Source organism: Corvus moneduloides, chromosome 21 (assembly GCF_009650955.1).
Source record: "Corvus moneduloides isolate bCorMon1 chromosome 21, bCorMon1.pri, whole genome shotgun sequence".
In the NCBI taxonomy this organism is placed as follows: Eukaryota; Metazoa; Chordata; class Aves; order Passeriformes; family Corvidae; genus Corvus; species Corvus moneduloides.
The window spans coordinates 10386166-10405131 of NC_045496.1; the positions used below are offsets into that span (position 1 = coordinate 10386166).

The 18966-nt window shown below is 64.6% G+C and overlaps 1 protein-coding gene across 2 annotated transcripts; it reads left to right on the forward strand.

Annotated features, from left to right (window-relative positions):
* The first annotated feature begins 6907 nt into the window (after positions 1-6907).
* On the forward strand, positions 6908-11877 carry RNF208 (ring finger protein 208). Of its 2 annotated transcripts, none has more exons than XM_032130957.1 (2): positions 6908-7476; positions 8920-11877. In XM_032130957.1, the coding sequence occupies exon 2, from the start codon at positions 9616-9618 to the stop codon at positions 10411-10413; it is 798 nt and encodes a 265-aa protein (XP_031986848.1). In that variant the 5' UTR covers positions 6908-7476; positions 8920-9615; the 3' UTR covers positions 10414-11877. The 2 variants fall into 2 exon arrangements, with proteins under 2 accessions (XP_031986848.1, XP_031986850.1); XM_032130959.1 differs by lacking the exon at positions 6908-7476 and adding an exon at positions 7832-7924.
* The last annotated feature ends 7089 nt before the right edge of the window (positions 11878-18966 follow it).

An 18966-nucleotide genomic window follows, 5' to 3' on the forward strand; every position in this document is an offset into this window, starting at 1 on the left:
AGCAGTTCCCGGCAGTGCCGTGCTCCGGGGCCACCTTCTCGTCTGCCGCCCTGAGCCCAAGGAGGAGCCGGAGTGCAGTCCCTGGGGAGATGCCGGGCACAGGAGCATCCCTGCCGGCAGAGCCCAGCGAGAGGAACAGGACCAGTTCTTCCTGCATGCTAGCAGCGCGCGTGCATCTCCCAGACTGGAAATCCAGGGCAGACAAACCCCCGGATCCTCTGCCCGTGGCCACGCCAGCCCCTGCAATGGTCGCAGCAGCACGGCAGCAGCGTGGGCAGCCCCTGCCATCTTCCCCGTGCTGCAGCCACGCGGGGACACAGAGCCTTGGCAGGGGCATCAGCAGGCAGGGCCAGCGCCGGGGCTGCCACTCCCGGGATGGCTCCGAGCGCCCTGCCCGCGCTGACAGCAGCCCCGGGCTCCCGGGGTTTGATCTTTACCGCTCGAGCCGGGCTGTCTGCTCCCATTTGCGTCTGCCGAGGGAGGGATGCGAGCGCCGGGCTGGCGCAGGCTGGCAGCTCCGTGCTGGCACGCAGGCAGCCGCCGGGCAGGCAGCCCCTGCGCTGCTGCAGAGCCTCCTCCGCAGCCCTGCCAGCCCCAAACCCCGTGTGCAGATCAGGGTCCTGCAGAAGCCAGGGCTGGGTGAGCCGGGGCAGACGGGGGGCTCCCAGGGACCCCGTGTGCCTTGCTGGGGGACAGCCCTCAGCCTTGAGCCTGCACCTTCAAAGCAAAAACATTGAGCCTGCAGCCTCAAAACTGCCCCCTCTTCCCCATCCATGGGACCATGATGGCTCCAGAGCACCTGGCAGGGGCTGGGGGTGCTCAGTGCCCTGCAGAGCTCCCCATTCCACCCCCAAACACACACGTGCCCCCAGCAGACAGGGACGTGGCTCATGGTGGTCCAAGTCTCTCTGGTTACCTCTGTCCTGTCCCAGGGGCACAGCACAGTCCCAGTGGCACCTGACAGCTCCCGCAGCAGTCTGGGCACGCTGGGTCCCCTCCCCAGCTGGAGCCCTGGTTTCTGTTACATGGAATGACCTCCCCTCCCCACGTCACCCTGGCTCCAGTGCTCCACTTGCTTCCCCACAGCCTGCACAGGAGCACCAGGCTGCTGCAACCCCCTTGTGCCCAAAGGTCTCCCTTCAGCCAAGGCACTGGGCAAGGAGTCGTCCCTGGAGGGAGCAGAGGGGAAGGACAGGCCACGAGGTCCCCAGCATCCTGGCACCAGCCATACTGGACCAGGCTCTTGGAGGACTGAAGAAATCGGGGTGATAAAAACCCCAAGGCCAGATGGTTCTGTCAACCCCAGGGAACGTCCTCAGGAGCTGGTGCAGCCCCCCATTCCTGCCCTGTGGGATGCAGCCCCTGCCAGGGACCCTCTGCCACGGCTTCCACGTGCTCCCAGCTCCCACCCACGGCAGTGCTGGGGAGTTCACCAGCTCCAGCAGCTCCTCACACCTGACCCACACTCCCCCTTCCAACCTCCCATCCCCAGGCCTGCGAGCCACCCCTCTTCCCCTGCTGCAGCTCTCCCACCACACACTCAGAGCAAGCATTGGCTCGGCTCCCCAGCTCTGAGAGCAGCAGCAGCTCCTGCTCCGACAGCCCCACAGGGCCCTGCAGCCTCTGCCAGAGCAGGAGCTGTGCCCAGGGCCAGCTCCCAGCTGTGCACCACACAGCTCCCCGGGAGGGTTACAGGCATGCAGGAAAAACAAAATCCTCCGTTCAACACCCAAATTCACCCAACTGACCTAGAAATGCAGCCGTGGTGCTCCAGACAAGAGCACAGGTTGCTCAAGCTGAGCAGAAGGGCCAGCAGGAGAGCCAGAGGGTGCTGCCAGGCTGCTGGGAGTGGCGATGGGGGAGCACATGGTGCCCTCAGGTCCTGTTGGGAGGCCCAGGACAGTCACACGGGGACAGCAGGATCTTGCAAGCACAGCCACAGCCTCGGACGTGGGGCCATGTCCAGAGCAAGGGGGGCAGCAGCCAAGAGTCAGACAGGGCTTGAGGGGTCCCATCCGCTGCCTTCAGGGAAGTTTTCCTGCAAAAGCTGAAATTATGCTGCAAAAACAAATCGCTGCTTCAGTCTGGGCTGCTGTTCGGAGCTGTGTCCCAACTGAGGCAGCCCCAGGAGGGAGGAGCAGGATTTTGGGCACCTCAGCACCTGTGCCAGGCCCCTCGTGTCCCAGCGGGCACCTCGGAGGCACACACGGCCGCCGCTGCTCCTCCTCCTCCCTGACCCAGTTTGTGCCTGGCCGCGGCGTCCAGGCGAGCAGCGCCGGCAGGTTACGAGCGCTGAGCTCTCCCGGGGAGCCAGCACAGCAAACGCTAAATGTCACCACAATTACAAGGCGCCTGCCACAGCCCCAGCGTCGGCACCAGAGCTGCTCCACCAGCCCTGCACCCGCCCAGCCCGCGAAGGAGAGCAGGGACAGCGCCTGGATCCCAGCGCTGGCACATGCTCTGGTTTCTTCCGAGCCTCAAATCCCTCAGGCTCTGTTAAAGCCGGCATCAGCTGGGCTGCATGGGCTGGGGGAAGGCTTCTGCAGAACTGCCATTGCTATTTCTGGGCCAGCCCTGTCCTGTTTTCCTTGGACACAAGGTGTTTTCTAAAGGAAATGGGTCTTCCTTGCACCCTCTCGCCCTGAAATGCAGCTTTAGCGCTTTGTGGTCACCGCCTTGGACTCTGTTGGGGCTTTAGGAACATCCATAACCTTCAAGCTGATCAGAGCACCACATGTGCATCTCAGAGTTTGTGTGTGGCTTCAGACACTTTGGGGATCTTCTGAGCATCACTTCTCTCATGGTGGAGTCTCTGTGGACAGCTGCAAGCCTAGAAACCACCACATGAAAGCCCCCACCAGGGCCTTAGGATCAGTGATCAGGTCCTGACCACCAGCAACCCACACGCTGCTCCGGACAGTGGCCAGGGAACAGCTCTGCAGCAGCTGGGGCAGCCTTCAGCTACCAGCTGGCAACAAGAGACTCTGCTGCTTTCTTGGCAGATATTTCAGTAGCATCCTTCCTTCAAAATGGTGTTTGCTCCGCCTGGGCAAGCCGCACAGACAGCTCCTCTGGTGGTTTTGGGGGAGCATTGTGGCTGATGAGAGCTGCCTTGCTTTCCCCTCCTGGTGGGGTCTGTGCTGGGCTCTTGTGGCCACCTCAGCCAGGCCTGGAGGGTCTCAGCCTGGGCTGGTGCTGATCGTGGCCCTTGGGGTCCCTTCTCCTGGTGCTCTAACTTGGGAAGGAGAGAGAGTCCCAAGGGGATGGGACACAGAGGATGAAAACACGGGGTATGGTACCATGTCCATCCCTCCCAGCCAGGCCGGGCCGGGCTGTCCCTGTGGCCCCCGAGCAGCCGGGCAGGCCCTGCCACTGGTGCTGCCCCGCACAGACCTGCAGAGAAAGCTGCTCTCTGCAAAGCTGGGGATGAGCTCATGTTCTTGTGGGTGAATTATCTGTGTGATGAGTGATTCACCAGAGCAAAACAAGATTGGTGTGAGAAACAGACGGGATTTTGGGAAGAGCTGTGGATGCGTGCGGGACCCTGACAAGTGAACTCGGTAATGGGAGAAGCAAGGAGAGAAGAAAGGTAGCCTGAGGTGCTGCCACCAGGAGCACAGACAGCATGGATGGGGATGTGGATGCTGGACAGGAAGGTTTGGCTCACACAGAGCTGTCGGCCCACTCAGGTGGGGTGGGAAGAAAAGCCTCAGGTGCCATCAGGGCACAGGGCTGGCACCAAGTGAGAGTGGGGCCATCCTCTCACAACGGGTCCTTCCCACAGGTGCTAGAAATCCAGAAGGGCAATAAGATCCTGAGCACACAGTTGGATGGCTGAGCAGGTGATGGCTGATGGTGAGGAAGAAATTTAGGGCCAAATTATCTTCTGGCTTCACCATTCATCTCTGCAAAGCCTGGCCAGCAGTGTCACAGCTCCCAACACACTTACAGAGCAAAGGTTTAGAACTGATCCAGTCAAGACACTGGAAAGGAATGAATTTTGCAGAAAGAAGCTGTGGTTTCACACAAGGCCAACACCCCCTGAATTACAGCAATAACCTCCTGGTTACAAACAGCAAAACCTTGTTCATCTGGGACAAGCGAAGGGAATCCACTGGCAAAGCTGCTCCTGCATGTCTGTCCAAGGAGAGCTCAAAGCAGGACCCGAGGACAGCAGGTACAACAGAGCTGAGGAGCAACCTCTGAACCCAAAGGTGTGCTTGGCCTGCTGACAAGGTCTCTGAAAATGGCCAAATACATCAGTGCTGCTTGTAAAGCCCAGGAGAGCACCCACATCACATCAGCACAGCTCAGAAGGCATTCTGAGGATATCCACACACAGCCAAAACATGTTTATGATAACACTAAGTGCAAAAGGTTTTTATAAAAGATAATGCAGCATGGGTGTTTATATGCCAAAGTTAGGTGTCAAACCCAGGAGTAAGAGACAAGAGCCAAAGGCAGAGATTAGAGGTGGCCACAGGGTTTGGTGGGGTCATCAGTCAAGTCTGAGCCACACAGGCCCAGATAGAGATGGAGGGTGCAGGTTTTGAAGGATGAGATTATTTCAGTAAAGCAGAGATCTTGGTGGACCAACTCAGCAGAGAAAAGGGAAAGCTCTGCTTTGAGCATGTGAAGCAGAGGCAGAGCCATTGGGGCAACAGGAAGATCCCAGCACCTTGGCACAAACACACTCTTATTCAGCAGAAAAGATGCCCAATGTAATTTATGATTATTTTTAAATAGAGCTGTTGCCTAACTGACGGAACAGCAGCATAATAACACTGTGTAGCTGGGTCAGCACGGGGATGCCGTATGAATTAATAACAGAAAATAGCTCGTGCTCGCTCACTTCCTGCAATTTCCTCTGCTCAGGGAGCTCAAGCGTAAGATATCGGCTCTTGCTATCTGCACCCAGGCACGTTAGCAGGGAAGGCAGGAGCACCTGACACAGGGAGGATGGGGAAGATTAAGGGAATCCCTGTTCAGCAGTGTTGGTTGGAGTGCCAGGCAGCAGCAGCCTCACGCTGATTTCGGCAGGTGAGCAGATCAAAGAACGGCACTCAGAGGGACGAGAGGCAAAGGCGTTTGGAAGATCCCTTATGCAGTGAAAGAAACTCAAAGATTAAAAACTCAACCATTGTCAAGAAGAGAATGTGGATTTCCAGGTGGAGGTGGTGCTGCAGGGTTCCCAGGGAGAACCACACCCTAAGGTCAGTCTGGCCTGGGAATGGAGCACAACTGAGCCCTTGGGGTGCCAGGGCATCCTTCTGCCCCGGGTGGCTTTGGTCGTGTCTACCAGGTCAGGAAGAGACGTACCTGGGTTTTTTAGCATCATTGCCTGACGTGTGGGTGAGAAGATCCTCTATGGGCTGCATAAGGCCTGGCAGAGCTGTGAAATATGGAAACTCCAGTTCCTGTGTCCATCCCACTGATGGCAGGGCCAGAGACAGCGATGGTGTGAGCACAGTGTAGCTGCGTGGCCATGACACAGCTCCAGGACCATGCAGACCCCTTGGTACAGGGGCTGGATCTTTGCTGCAGCAGGGCTGGAAGGTCAGCAAGCAGGTCTGGGCAGGGTAACCTTCAGGGACGGCATAAAAGTCCAGGCAAAGTCCTGGAGTAATATAGAAAAACTAAAAACCAGCAATGGGTGACATGAGCAGGGAAACCCCAGCAGCACCCAAAGGAGCCTGGTGAGCCCCCACCAGCACCCTGCCCCAGCCAGGGTTGGACGGGGTGGTGGAGTGGGTTTGGATTCGAGTGCACACATGCCTGGGTCACTGTTGCTGGGGTCGGGCATGGGAGCTGGAGGGCTCTCTGTGGGGCTACCCGCTCATTTTGGCCATGTGCCTGTGCGGTCCCCGTTCTGGAGGCACCCACAGCAGGGGGAGAAGGCAGCCTGGCCTCTAACATCTGCCGGGGAGCATCCACGCCTCTCACATCTGCAGGAGCCAGGAAGCACAGACCAGGAGTCATCCACTCAGGGCACCTTGTGGGGTGTCCCAGCCCGTGGGGTCCTGTCTCCCTGTGCCACACTGGGGGTCACACCAGCAAGCCCACAGCCATGAGCGATGCTCCCCAGTGCTCTGCAGGGACCTGCCAGCATTGCTGGGACCCAGTGGTGGTGTGACCCCCCACCCACCACACTGAGTCCACCACATCCCCAGGGACCAGTGAGCCCCTGTGCCCAGCTGCCCTGGAGCCCAGCAGGGACTGGGGGATGTCAGGGGACCCCCTCTGCTCCCCCGACAGCCAGTGGCCACGGATCCCAGGGGACACAGTGGGGTGCATGGCTGACTTGGCAGTGCGAAAAAGCAGTGGTGGGGGTATTCCCGGCTGTCCGACCTCTTCCCAGCCCCGGGGGCTGCAGGGCTGCTGGCAGGGCCCCGCTCCCCGATGCCGCCCCACAGCCGCGGCCCCGGAGCAGCACCGCGGCCGCAGAGCCTCTTCCAGCGGCGCTGGATGCTGAGTCACGGCGGGCCCCTCGGAACGACCCGCGGGGGCCTGGCCGGCAGCGGGAGCAGGAGCGGGGCCGCACGGAGGGTTCGGGGACGGCTACGGGGAGAGGGGTGTGGGGGGAGAGGGGCTGTGGGGCGGAGAAGGGGGGTGTGTGGGACGAGGGGAGACGGTCGGGGCAAGGAGGAATGTGCGGGGAGGGGGTGTGCGGGGCGGATGAAGGGGTGCGGGTGGGGGAGGGAGCGGGGCAAGCGGGGTGCGGGGCGGGGAGGGGGCGTGCGGGGAGGTGGGGGTGCGGGGCGGGGAGGGGAGGGGGTGTGCGGGGCGTCAGGCGCTGCGGCCGGCGGGCCCCGGCGCTGCTGAGCGAGAGAAATGTGAGGCGGCTGCACCACTGCGGCGGCACTGCGGGCGGCGGCGGGAGCGCGCAGCAGCGCCCGCGCCGCCGGGCCCCGGGAACGGCGGGCACGGAGCCGCCGCTGCCTGCCCGCTGCTGCCCGCCGCTGCCTGCACCTGCCGAGGGGCACAGGGGAGCCGGGCACCAGCCCCCCGCAGCCTGCGCTGCCGGCCGGGGGTGTTGCATCAGCCCCGCGCCGTGCCGGGGTCCGCGGCCGGGGGCGGCGGGGGAAGCCGGGGGAGGGCACGAAAGAGCCCCGCGGAGCGGCAGCGGCGGTACCTGCCGGCTCCCCCGGCCGCCGGTCCCCGCCGAGCATCCGGAGCACCCCGGCGCCGCCAGCCCCGGCCTCTGTACCCGGTCTCTCCCCGCGCCGCCGCGGCCGCGGCCGGAGCAGGCGGCGGGGACGGGGGGAGCGGGGCCGGGGGCGGCCCGGCCGGCCAGGACCGTCCCCGTGGAGCCGCGCCTCGGAGCCGCCAGCATCCCTGGGGAGCCGCGTCTGGCCGGGGCAGCGCCGCATCCCTCTGCCTTTCAGATAACCTCCGCCGCTCGGGCCTGCGGAGCCGCACCGGCACCGGAGCGGAGGCTGGCGGCTGAACCGGGACCCCTGCCCCGGGCCAGCGCAGGTAAGGGCGGGCAGGGGCGGGGGGGGTCACCCTGCGGGCGTGCGGGAGCGCACGTGTGTGTGTGTGAGGGATCACTGGTGTGTGCACAGGCGTGCGCTCCGTGGGGCTGCGAGCGTGGGGCAGCGGCGTGTGGGGCTGGAGACTGCTGTGGGAGGGTGGCGAGGGGAAGGTGCTCGGGAGGACTGTGTCACCCCAGAAGTGATGGGAATGCGGGGTACGGCGGGGGCTGTGTCGCCCCAGAAGTGATGGGGTGTGGGGTACGGCGGGGGCTGTGTCGCCCCACAAGCGACGGGGACGGCGGGGGGCTGTGTCGCCCCAGGGGCGGTGGGGGTGCGGGGTGCTGCGCCAGGGCTGTGCGTGAAGGGGTGTGACAGAACGAGCGTGGGAACGCGGTGACAGTGCGTGGCACTGCTGACCACCCGGATCGCTGTGCTCGTGGGCGCTGCGGGTGAGTGTCTGTGTGAGAGCTGCAGGCAGAGCCCCGGGGCTGCTGCTGTGTGCGGGAGGGGGGGGGGAATATCTGCAGCTTGTGGGGCGCGGGGTGCAGGATGTGGGGTGCAGGATGTGGGCCCGTGATGGGGAATGAAAGCGGCGAGGCCTCCCTCCCCAGGGCAGGATGCTTGCGGGACCCCGGTGCTGCCAGGGCATGCCCCCCGGGACAACTCGACTGGGGCTGGGCAGGGATCCGGCCCCCCTCCCAGCTCTCAGGCACCCGGGGCTGAAGCCCCACGGCCTCTCTTCATCCCCAAAGGCTGCTGCTGCAAGCAGATGGCCCCCTCGGGCCCCCTCCGCCAGGCCTGGCAGCGCCCGGCGGGAGCAGGCATCCCTCTAACAGGATTTGCAGCGTGATGGAGGAGAGCGCCTTCACCCTTCTCGGAGGAGAGCCGGGCTGGCGCAGGGGCTGCCGAGGGAGAAAATGGCCCCGAGCTGGCTGCCTGCCCCCCATCTCCTGCCCCCAAACGTGGCCTGTCCTCTCCATCAGCCCCGGGACAAGGGCAGGGAGCTGGGAAGGGGGGAGAGGAAGCTGGAGGGAGGGATAATAGCAGGGACAGATCAGGAGCAAGCGACGGAGGTAAAAATAGATCCACTGAGCAGAGGAGGGGCTAAACGTGAGAGAAAACCCTGAGCAGAGGCAGGTCGGTGGAGGAGCCCCTTCGGGAGGGGCCCTGCAGCCCAGCGGGGCTCTGGGGGACCTGCCCTCCCCCTCAGGGCAGAGGGGGGTGCCGGAACCCCACGCTCGGGGCCGCCGAGGGGATGCCTGGGGGGAAATACCTGCCTGCTCCCACTTCCGCAGCCCAAGCACGCGGGCGGATGGACAGGACCTGCAGGGCTCGGTTGCCGAATTGCCGAGATGCAGGCGGGCACGCATCCCGAGGGAGCGCTGGCAGCCGGTAGATCCCTGAAGAGACTTGGATCCAACCCCCTCTCACTTTTCATTTCCAGCAAGCGCGAAGCTGATCTGGGGACAGAGGTACCAGGGATCGAGGGGACAAGGTGTGTGGTGTCCTGGCCGCAGCCAAGGTGAGCTGCCCTCCAGCACGGGATGTGCCCTGAGCCCCTGCCCTGTGGGAGCTGCCGGTGACGGCAAGTGGGAGAGCCGGGAAGTCAGAGCAAAGGAATTTGCAAACACATTCTTCAGCGCCACGAGGATCCCACTGCATGTAAACAGGAATAGAGGCCGGGCTGGGGCGAAGTGAGAGCTACCGCCAGTTCCGCGAGACCCTCCCTGGACTCACCTGCCCTGGGCAGTGCCCAGTGCCACCACCCCCAGATTACTGTTCCCGGCTGCAGCTGATCCGCTGTGGGAAGTGGCAGCGAAGGCGAAGAGCAGGGCTGCTGAGTGACTGCCAATGTCACGTTAACATCCCGGCGAGGCTGCCGGGAGCCGGCGCTTTGATCACCCGCCCAAGAGCACCTCGAAGGCAGGCAGGATGCCACTGTGAGCCCTGCCTTCTCCTGCCTGCCCTAGCCTCGCACCTGGCACCCTCGGGGCTGGCTGCAGAAGAGGGGCGCGGGGCCCGCTGGCACTGCCCCGTCTCCCCAGGATGCTCTCCCACACCAGCGGCTGCTCCCTGTGCTCCTGCTCTGCGGCCAGACCGAGATTGAAAGCTCAGCAGGCTGCCAGCATGTTTTAGCCTCATGCAGGCGACCCTCGGAGACCCCAGAGCAGTGGACAGTAATGTGAAAACAATACTCATGTCGTGTCTGAAAGGGCAACAGGTCATCATTAAAATGGAGGCGATGAAAATCATCCACCCGGAGAAGTTCTCGGAGCTGCAGGCGTCGCAGCCGCGCTACGCGCCCGCCCCGCGCCGCGAGCCGCCCCTCGTGGCCAAGCGCGCGTGGCCCTCCGAGTCCGAGATCATCGTCAACCAGGCGTGCGGGGACATCCCCGCCCTGGATGCCACCCCCGGGCCGCTGCCGCTGCCCCGGACTCCCCCCCTGCCGCGGCGCGAGCGCGGCTACCAGGGCCAGCGCAAGGGCAGCTCCGAGGTCTGCTACCACCGGCAGCCGCCGTCGGACGAGGTCATCGTCAACCAGTACGTGCTGCATCCCTCGACGCCCTGCGAGCCCCTGGAGTGCCCCACCTGCGGCCACATGTACAACTTCACCAACAAGCGGCCCCGCATCCTCTCCTGCCTGCACTCGGTGTGCGAGGAGTGCCTGCAGATCCTCTACGAGTCCTGCCCCAAGTACAAGTTCATCTCCTGCCCCACCTGCAAGCGGGAGACCGTCCTCTTCACCGACTACGGGCTGGCGGCGCTGGCCGTCAACACCAGTATCCTGAACAGACTGCCGGCCGAGGCCCTGGCCGCCAACCCCGTCCAGTGGAGCAGCGACACCGACCGCAGCTGCTACCAGACCTTCCGCCAGTACTGCGGGGCCGCCTGCACCTGCCACATCCGGAACCCGCTGTCCTCCTGCACCATCATGTGAGCCCCGCGCCCCGCCCGCCCCTCCGCAGCGGGCACGGCGGGCGGGACGGCGCGGCCAGCAGCACGGCCAGTCCCCTGTCCCCTCTCTGCCGGTGGCACAGCCAGGGAATGCTCTGATACTCACCACGGCCAAGGATGTGGGACTGGTGTTCTTGCCAGCACTCGCGGGGGGCACTGGGGGTGCTGGGACCTGGCAGCAGCCCCCTACACACCGGTGGTGCCCGGGGAGAGGGACGCTGGCGTGGGGAGCACATCTACCAGCGCACCCGGGGTCTGCAGCTCCCCCGGCCCTGCGGCGGGTGCTCCCGTGGTGCAGCGAGCATCTCGCCGTGCTCCTTCCCCGAGCGCCCGTCCCTCCTCTCTCCCCGGCTCTCCCGAGAGCGGACGCTGGGTCCCGGCCGGAGTGACACCCTCCCCATCGCCCCACGGCCGGCAGCAGCAGCACAAGGAGCCCTGGAGGTGCACGGTGCCACACTGGGCCACCCTCCCATCACAGGAAGTCAGGACAGGTCCCCAGCTGCCCCCTCCGCCCCCTCTCTGTAAGTTATTTGCCAAAGCTTTCATCTCAGTGGCCACACCACCGTGTGCCCGAGTCTCAGTAGCCACACCAAGCCGCCGCACCGGCCCCTCGGATGCCAGCAGATGTGCGGCCCATGTCCTCCGCAGGCACTTGAGGAAAGCTCCACTTTGTCCTCGTTTTGGAGGATTCTTGTTTTTCCCCATCCATCCCCGGCCACCCCATTCCAGGCCACTACGTGTTCACAAAGGCATTGAGCTGTGCCCATTCTCTGCCCCTCCTCCCGGGACCCCCACCGATGCCCCATGGGATGGCTCAGGAGGGTGGCATGGGGTCCAGTATCCCAAATTGCTGGCTCCAGCAAGGGGATTTGACTGGGCAGGGGGACCGAGGTCTGGCTCCTGCCCACAGTCCCTTCCCCAGAGCAGCACCTCTGCTCTGACCCCTGTGCAGAGGGGCTGGCAGGGCAGCAGCCCCCTGTGCACAGTCTTGCTTTCTCCAGAGCACCTGGAGGGGTAAGTTTGCTGCAAAAAAGCAAAAAAAGAGATAAAGCCATAATTTTGGGTGCTCCCATGGGGCTGAGCACCACAGCCCAGCATGGCCACCGCACCAGGGGCACACAGTCCCAGGGCACCGGGGCTGGGTGAGCCTGAGGGGTCCCAGAATCCTGCATCCTGGAGGAAACAGCAGCCCCTGGCCCTGGCCAAAGGCCAGCATCCATCCGGGGAGAGGGGCCAGTCCATGCCCCATCCCGTCCCGAGGGAGCGGGCGATGCTGCTGGCGCAGCCCCCGGACCGTTCTCCCCCCGGAGGGAACGGGGCCGGTACCGTCTCTGTGTTGCTCTGCCAATGCCTCCCGCTGCTGGTTGTGACCATGATCATGTTTTATACCCGGCCTTGTTCTGACCCCCATCAGTCTCCCCAATAAAGATTATATTGGAACGAAGAGCGAGCCGGAGTCTGGGGCGCGTCACTGCGGGCAGGGGTGGGTGACACACCAGCGTGTACCCCGGCCCTGCTCCGTCCATGGGGCAGGCTGGGGGCGATACCCAGGTTACACCTTTCCCCTGGGCTGACACCTCCTCCTCCAACCTGGCTTTCAGCTCTGATGCGGTTGTGTCCCCTCCCTGCCCAGCCCCTGGTCCCACTGCACATGGCTGGGCACCTTGGGGGACCCTGCCCAACTTGGCAAGGGGTCCCCAGCCACACCAAGAGCCCTCAAACACCCACGGGATGTCCCCTTTCTCCCCAGGTGATGTGGGATACTGGGGGGAGGATGTGTCATCGGGCCCTGGTGGCACCTGCTGTTGAACAGAGCCAGGCAGGGACACGGGCAGTGCTGGGCTCCCCTTGCCCTGCTCCAGTGAGGCAGCTGCACCCATGGGCCCCTCTCTGAACCATCCCCACAGCACACAGGCACTGTCCTGGGGCTGCTGTGCACCTGGCAGCACCACAAATGGCATCCACTGCCTGCCCCGATGGACCCCGGGGTCACTGGGATGGCAGCTCTCCAGCTGGGAGAGCCGGGAATCTGCAGCAGAAGCAGCTGGGATGATGATCCCAGGGCAACGCAGCTCCCCAGGGCGAGCTGTGCACACTGGCTGGTGTGGGCACAGGCTGGTGTGGGCACAGGCTGGTGTGGGCACGACCAGTGCCAGCCCTCAAATTTCCCTTCTCCAGGAGCAGCAGCTGTCTCTGCCTCTGCTATGGGCCAGAGTGGAGCATCTGCTTCCAAAGCACCAGCACACCCAGGAGGGTGCAGGGTGGCTGCAGAGCCCTTGTCCCTGTGTGCTGGCTCCCATGCCAGGGGGTTTCTATGCCTGGAAAACAAACCCACCTCCCAGTCCATGAGTGCTAAATTACAGCACCAACAATGCAGCCTCTGCCACCCCTGTCCCCGAGCACGCTGCAGCCGTGTCCTGTCTCCCTGTCCCTGCACCAACACCCCCACCCTGCAGCCACATTGCACCATCCTTCGTGCAGCCCTGGCGCAGTGTGGGGATCTCCTGGTGGTCACAGCAGCCCCACACTGAGCCACACGGTGTGGCTGCTTGGGGGAGCTGGGGCAGCCCCACGTCCAGGATGTGGATCTCCACCACCCCCAAGGCTCGTGCCAAATCCAGGATAAAGAACTCCGACACCCCAAAAGCTCCTATTAAATCCAGGCTGAGCATCTCTGTCCCCAAAGACACCAAAGCAGTTGGCCAGCCAGAGCAGAGGTGGCAGCAATTTTGCCCTCAGTAGGAATTTACCCTTTTTATTACGTAAGGACAAAGGGTACAACGTGTTCTCCCCCACCCTCGTGGCACCTCCTGGGCACAAAGTAAATTTAAAACTGCTAATTTGATTTTGAGTTGCAATTAAAGAAGAAATAGGGCCTTTCAGGAGCGAGTGCTGGGCCACAGCCCATTTCTCCTGCCCTATTAACCTTGAATAAGCACTTGCTGGAAGAGGGGCCAGGTTTGCTGCAGAGGACAGGGACATGGGGTGGTGCCAGTCCTTGTGTCACAGGTGCAGGTGAACTAAAAGTCTTTCACATCCCCTGAAACTCTCCCATGGCCATTCTGAGCTTTGTGCCTCCATGCTAAGCATTAAAGATCTCCAAGTCCTACGAGCTGCTTGAGCATGGCCAGGACATTGCTGCAGGAGCAGGTTTGGCCAAAGGAGAGCAGAGATGCTCCAGATGTTCCCAGGTGAGCTGGTTGTTAAATCTCCTCATTTTTGTAACATCTATTACAGGCTGGGAGGGAGCTCTGGGCTCTCTCAGTGTCCAGTTTGGCCCATGATGGGAGAGGACACCTGGGGAGTTCCTGGGGATGACCCTTTTCCCAAATGGCCTCATTTTAGGCGGGAAGGGCCGAGACTGGGCTGGTTTGGGCTCAGCCTTTGGCAGGGGTCCCCAGAGCCCAAGAAGCATTTGGACAGCGAACGCTCGCAGGCACAGGGTGGGATTGTTGGGGTGTCTGTGCAGGACCAGGAGTTGGACTGGGTGATTCTGGTGGGTCCCTTCCAGCCCATTGCCTTCTGTGGTGCTGTGAAAAGCAGCTCCTGCAGCCCGGCCGGTTGTGCCTGGGGCTCGGGGCTGAGGCTGCCCTGCTCCTGCAGGGAGCGCTGGCAGCGCCGGGCAGTGCCCAGGCCGGTCTCCATGGGCCTGTCCCCACCACCCCCTTCCTGCCCCCGAGGTTGCACAACAGGACCAGCTCCCCTGGATGCAAACAGCGGGAGGGTCCGGCCCCGGCGCAGGGCGAGGCTGAGCTGGGCGAGGGGGCAGCGCCCGCCCGGCTGCAGGGAGGTGGCTGAGCACCAGGACCGGGCCCTCCTTGGGGACACGCAGCCTCAAACCTCGCCCCGGGGTGGTCACAGCCCCAAACGGCCGTCTCGGCCGAGAGGAAGCTGCTTGCGACGTGCCAGCCCCCGCTTGCACAACGGCGAGCCCGCGGTGGCACGGTAACGGGCGGTGGCACGGAGCCCGAGAGGCTGCGGCAGTGCCCAGGGCAGCGCTGGCCCCGCGGCTGCGGGGGGACTGCGGAGCTCGGGAGCTTTCTTGGGGTCAAACCCAGGAGAGGGCTGCCCGCAGGCACCGGCTCCTGCTCACTGCCTAGCTCCATGTTCAAGGGACATGTCCCCTCCCCGTGCTGGCCCCATGGCCGCTGGCCCCATGGCTGCTGGCCCTCTGGTCACGCTCCCAAGGTGCAGGGGGTGAGGACATGTCGCCAGAGTGGGGGGCTGAGTGGAGAAGGGAGGTGCTGCTGGTTGTGGTGCAGGTGGGATGGGGATGCCTCCAGCCAGAGCAGGAGCCAGGTGGGACAGGCCGGGCTGCAGTGGGAGAAGCCAGGAGAGAACAGGCAGGTCCCTGCAGGGATGGGGAAAGCCAAGTCACCGCTCTGGGGACACCACATCACCCTGGTGCCAGCAACTGGGGGATGTGATGAAGCATCTGGGGTGCAAAGGGGTGTCAGGGGCTTGGGAGAGGGGACGGGGCTGCAAGTGGGGAGGTTGGGTGGGTCTGGGGGGCTGTGCTGGAGGCCGTGCCTGCAGCAGGGGCCCTGCATCAGCCCCGGGTCAGCCCTGCCAGCCCCAGCCCTGCTCACCACGATCTCAGGGTGCTAAATATGACCCAGCCCTGGCAGTGGACATTGCAGCCACATTGCTCACGGGTCCATCCCACACCACAGCCCCCAGGGACCCCCTCCTTGGGGGGGATTTGGGTGCCCTTCAGCTTCCAGCACCCAGAGGTGCCAACAGCAGGCGCAGGGAGCAGGGGAGTGCTGGGGGTGTACTGTGGGGACAGCTCTGGCCTGGTTCACCTGAACACCCTCATGCAATGTGGAGCAGGGACACGGGGCTCCCACACGGTGATGGAGTCCCCCAGGTGTCTGAGCCCCGCTGTCCCCACAGGCTCAATCGAGCCAAAAACACCAGGGCTGAACTGGTGCTTCTCCTGATGGAGCTGCTCCACTTGGTATAAATAAATATTCCTTGGTGCCACCAGGGCCGGGGGGGGGGGGGCACCTGCTTCTGCCTGCTGACCTGACCTGTTTTGGGGTGCCCTGCTCCCACGCTGTGCCTCAGCACTTTGCCAGAGCAGCCCACAGCCCAAATCCCTGCCCTTGTGGGCACAAGAACACAGGTTTTCTGTGGGGCTGTGTGGGCACAGCAGTGCTCACTCGCTTCCTGGGCAGGAGGAAGGGGAAGGGGGTGGGGGGGGGGCTGGCACCCTGTGGTCTGTCCCCCACAGCCACAGCCCTGGGGAGGTGCCCATAGGGTGTTTTCGGGGAAGAAGGGCAAAGCCAGGACATGGGGATGGTTGCACAAACCCGGCACAGCCAGGCAGGAGGACAGGGCACAGCAGTGTTACCAGCAGGGCTGGGCTGAGGGGGAGAGAGAGGGGTGACAGCACGGGGGGGGGGAATTGGCATGGGATCAGCACAGAGCCTTGGCAGGACACCCAGAGGAGGCCAGCAGTGACAAACACACTGCTGCACATTCCAGGCTGTCGAAGGTGGGTGTCAGCATCCCCCAAACGGAATCCTGGGAGGACTTCGAGGGTCTGACCACTCCATGCCACCCACCACCAGCCCAAAGGCAGCTGAAAGCCTGGAAGGAGCCCGGTCCCTGCCCCCTTGGGGTACAGGTATCCCCAAGGAGTGTGGAGGAACAAGGGTGCAGAGCAGCCACACTGTGTCCCAGGCATGGCCTGGCTGGCGCATGGCCCCCACTGGAGGCTGGCAGTCAAAGGCAGAACCCAGCTCCTGCTCTCCCCTGGGACACTCCTGCTCCATGGCAGGTCCCATGTGGGCACAGCCCTGGTGCCACTCACCACAGGCTCCTCCACCCGTGTATGGCAGGGACAGAGCCGTGTTTGCTCACTTATCTCCCCAAAGGACACGGCCTGAGCAATGGCTGGCACGGCCTGGCAGGGCTGGGAGGTGCCATGGTGGAGCACGCACCCCTTGTAGGGTGGCTGGGGACCACTGGCTGTGCCCATCCCCTCCTTGTGTCACTGCTGGGCCCCAAGGGGACATGCTCAGACCAGGCACTGAACTCAGCTGGACATGGCTGTGGTACAAACACAGGTTGTATTTTCAGTCCATGCTGGGGGATCCCGGCCCATCTGTCCTGGGTGCAGGTGGCACAATCCATGGCACAGCCCCCGGCACAGCCCTGCTCTGCCCGCAGAGCCTCTTTGGTCCCCAGCCCCAGGCCAGGGATGTGCCCATCGCAGGAAGGGCTCCCACTCCATCCGCTCCTTGGCTGCGGCACTGATGTGTCACCTGGTGCCCGGGTGCAGGTGATGCCCAGCTCCAGGGCCGCCTCCCTCAGCTGCCTGCTCCTGCTCCTCCGCTGCCTCACCCGCTCCGGGCTCACCGGCAGGCACCAGGGTCACAGGCTTGCTCCCGGCTGTCACCACAGCCGAGCCAGAGCCGGGCTCCTCTCCCCACGCACGCTCAGCCTGCGGGCACAAACGCAGCGCTATTTGTCGAGGATGAGGAAGAGCATCACCATGAGGACGATGGGGAGGAAGATGAGGAGCAGGCTGAGCATCTCTGCCGCCAGCAGCAGCGCCAGCAGCAGGAGGTAGCAGCAGCGGCAGCGCCGCTCCAGCCGGGCCAGGGCGCGGATCAGGCAGGGCGGGTACCGCACGCAGGGCAGGCACCCGAACATGCGGCTGGTGTGGAAGCGCACCTGGAAGCGATGCTCGAGGGCGCCGGCCAGGCCCGGGCGCCGGGGCGGCAGGGCAGCGGGCCGGGAGGCGGCCAGGGCTCCGGGGGAGCCGGGCTGGGCGTGCAGCAGGAGCAGCTCCTCTTGCAGCTTGCAGATCTCCCACTCCAGCATGGGCGTCTTCTGGCGGCAGATGGGGCAGCGCACGCGGCCGAGCTCGGCGCCGGTGGCCGTGGCCATGATGGCCCGCAGGCAGGCGCGGCACAGCCCATGGTTGCAGTTCAGCACGGCCGGCTTGTGCCGCTGCTCGTCGTAGGGCTCCGTGCAGATGGGGCACTCCTCGTCGCTGCCCGCCAGCACGGGGCACGGCTCTGCTGCCACCGCCACCTCATCGCTCGATGTGCCCTCTGCCTCGCCGAAGAGGCTCAGGATGGAGCTGGAGACGCTTTCGGAGCTGGGCGATGTCCCCCGCGGCGCCGGGCTCTCCCCGCGGGGCAGGACGGGGCCGGCGGTGTCGGCAGCGGGAGGGTCCTGCCCCGCAGGCAGGGAGGCACCGCGGGCAGGCGGCTCCTCATGCCCGGGCAGGAGCGGCTCCCTGGCATCCTCCGCCGGCGGCGGGTCCCAGCATCCCCAGGCAGCAGCAGACGCCTCTCCACAGAGCCGGGGCGGCTCCCCGGGGTCCCCCGGCCCCACAGTCTCGCTCTCGTCCCTCTGCCCGGCACAGCCTTCCCCACCGGCCGCCTGCACCGGCTGCGGGCCAGGCTCGGCCTCCTCGCCCTCCGCCGGCTCCATCAGGGTGGCCAGAGCGGCCACCCCGCTCGGCCCCCGACCCCCGACGCCCCTCGGGGCTGGGTGCGGGATGTGGGTGCTGCTCCAGGGCAGGAGGCTCCCTCAGCACGGCTGCCCGAAGGGTTTGAAGGCAGCAGTGTCCGCACAGAGCCGCAACATCCCTCCAGGGCGGTTTGGGGCGCCCTCCCAGAGCAGTGGGTCAGGAGCCTCTGACGCCGGGTGCAGCCCCATCACCCTCACCGAAAGGCCACCCCAAGAGGGGCAGCACCGTGAGCACCCAACAGCCTCTTCCTCCTCCTCCTCTTCCTCCTCCCCAGCACCAGCGCAGTACTGACCCGCCACGGTCCAGAGGAGAGGGCACCGAGCTGGGCGCTGCCGGGCGCTGCCCGCTGTGCCAGAAGGGTGCAGGCGTGGCGGGCACCCGCGCAGGCAGCTGCCTCCTGCCGTGGGCCAGGCAGGGCTGGGGCCGAGCCTGGCTCTAACCAGTCTGGTTTGTCAGCTTCTGGAAGCGGCTCAAATGCAGCGAGCCCGGGGCAGGCAGCCATGCCCGCGCCAATCAGCTCCCTCCGGAGCTGGGGAGGAGCTGGGCCCACGGCCGCCTCTCCTCTTCGCCCAGCACGAGTGGAGTCACCTCTGTGGCCAAGTGCCTGTCCCTGGGGCATGGCAGCACGGCCCTGTGCTCCACCAGTACAGCCCCCAGCACAGGCCCTGTGCTGCCCCAGTCCAGCCCCCTGTCCCCCAGGTTGGTCCCTGTGCTGGGCCACCTCCCACAAGCAGCTTGCACGGCTTGGAGGGAAGACTCCTGCTTGGGCAGTGCCCCAGACAAGGAGATGGTGGCACCAGGGTGATGACAGCCATGCAGCAGCTCTGTGCTGGCCCCACTGTCCCTGGCACATGGGAACACAGCCCAGCCAAGGTCTGCAAGCGCAAGAGCTGCTCAGAGCAGAGCAGTGGGGTGGGGAGCCCCCAAACCACCCTGTTCCCCCTCACTGCGGTGCCACAGCTCGAGCAATGCCCCAGGCACTGCTTGCCCCTGCAGGACTCCATGACTCGGCCGTGGGAGGGTGGCTGGGTCACAGGCGTGGCG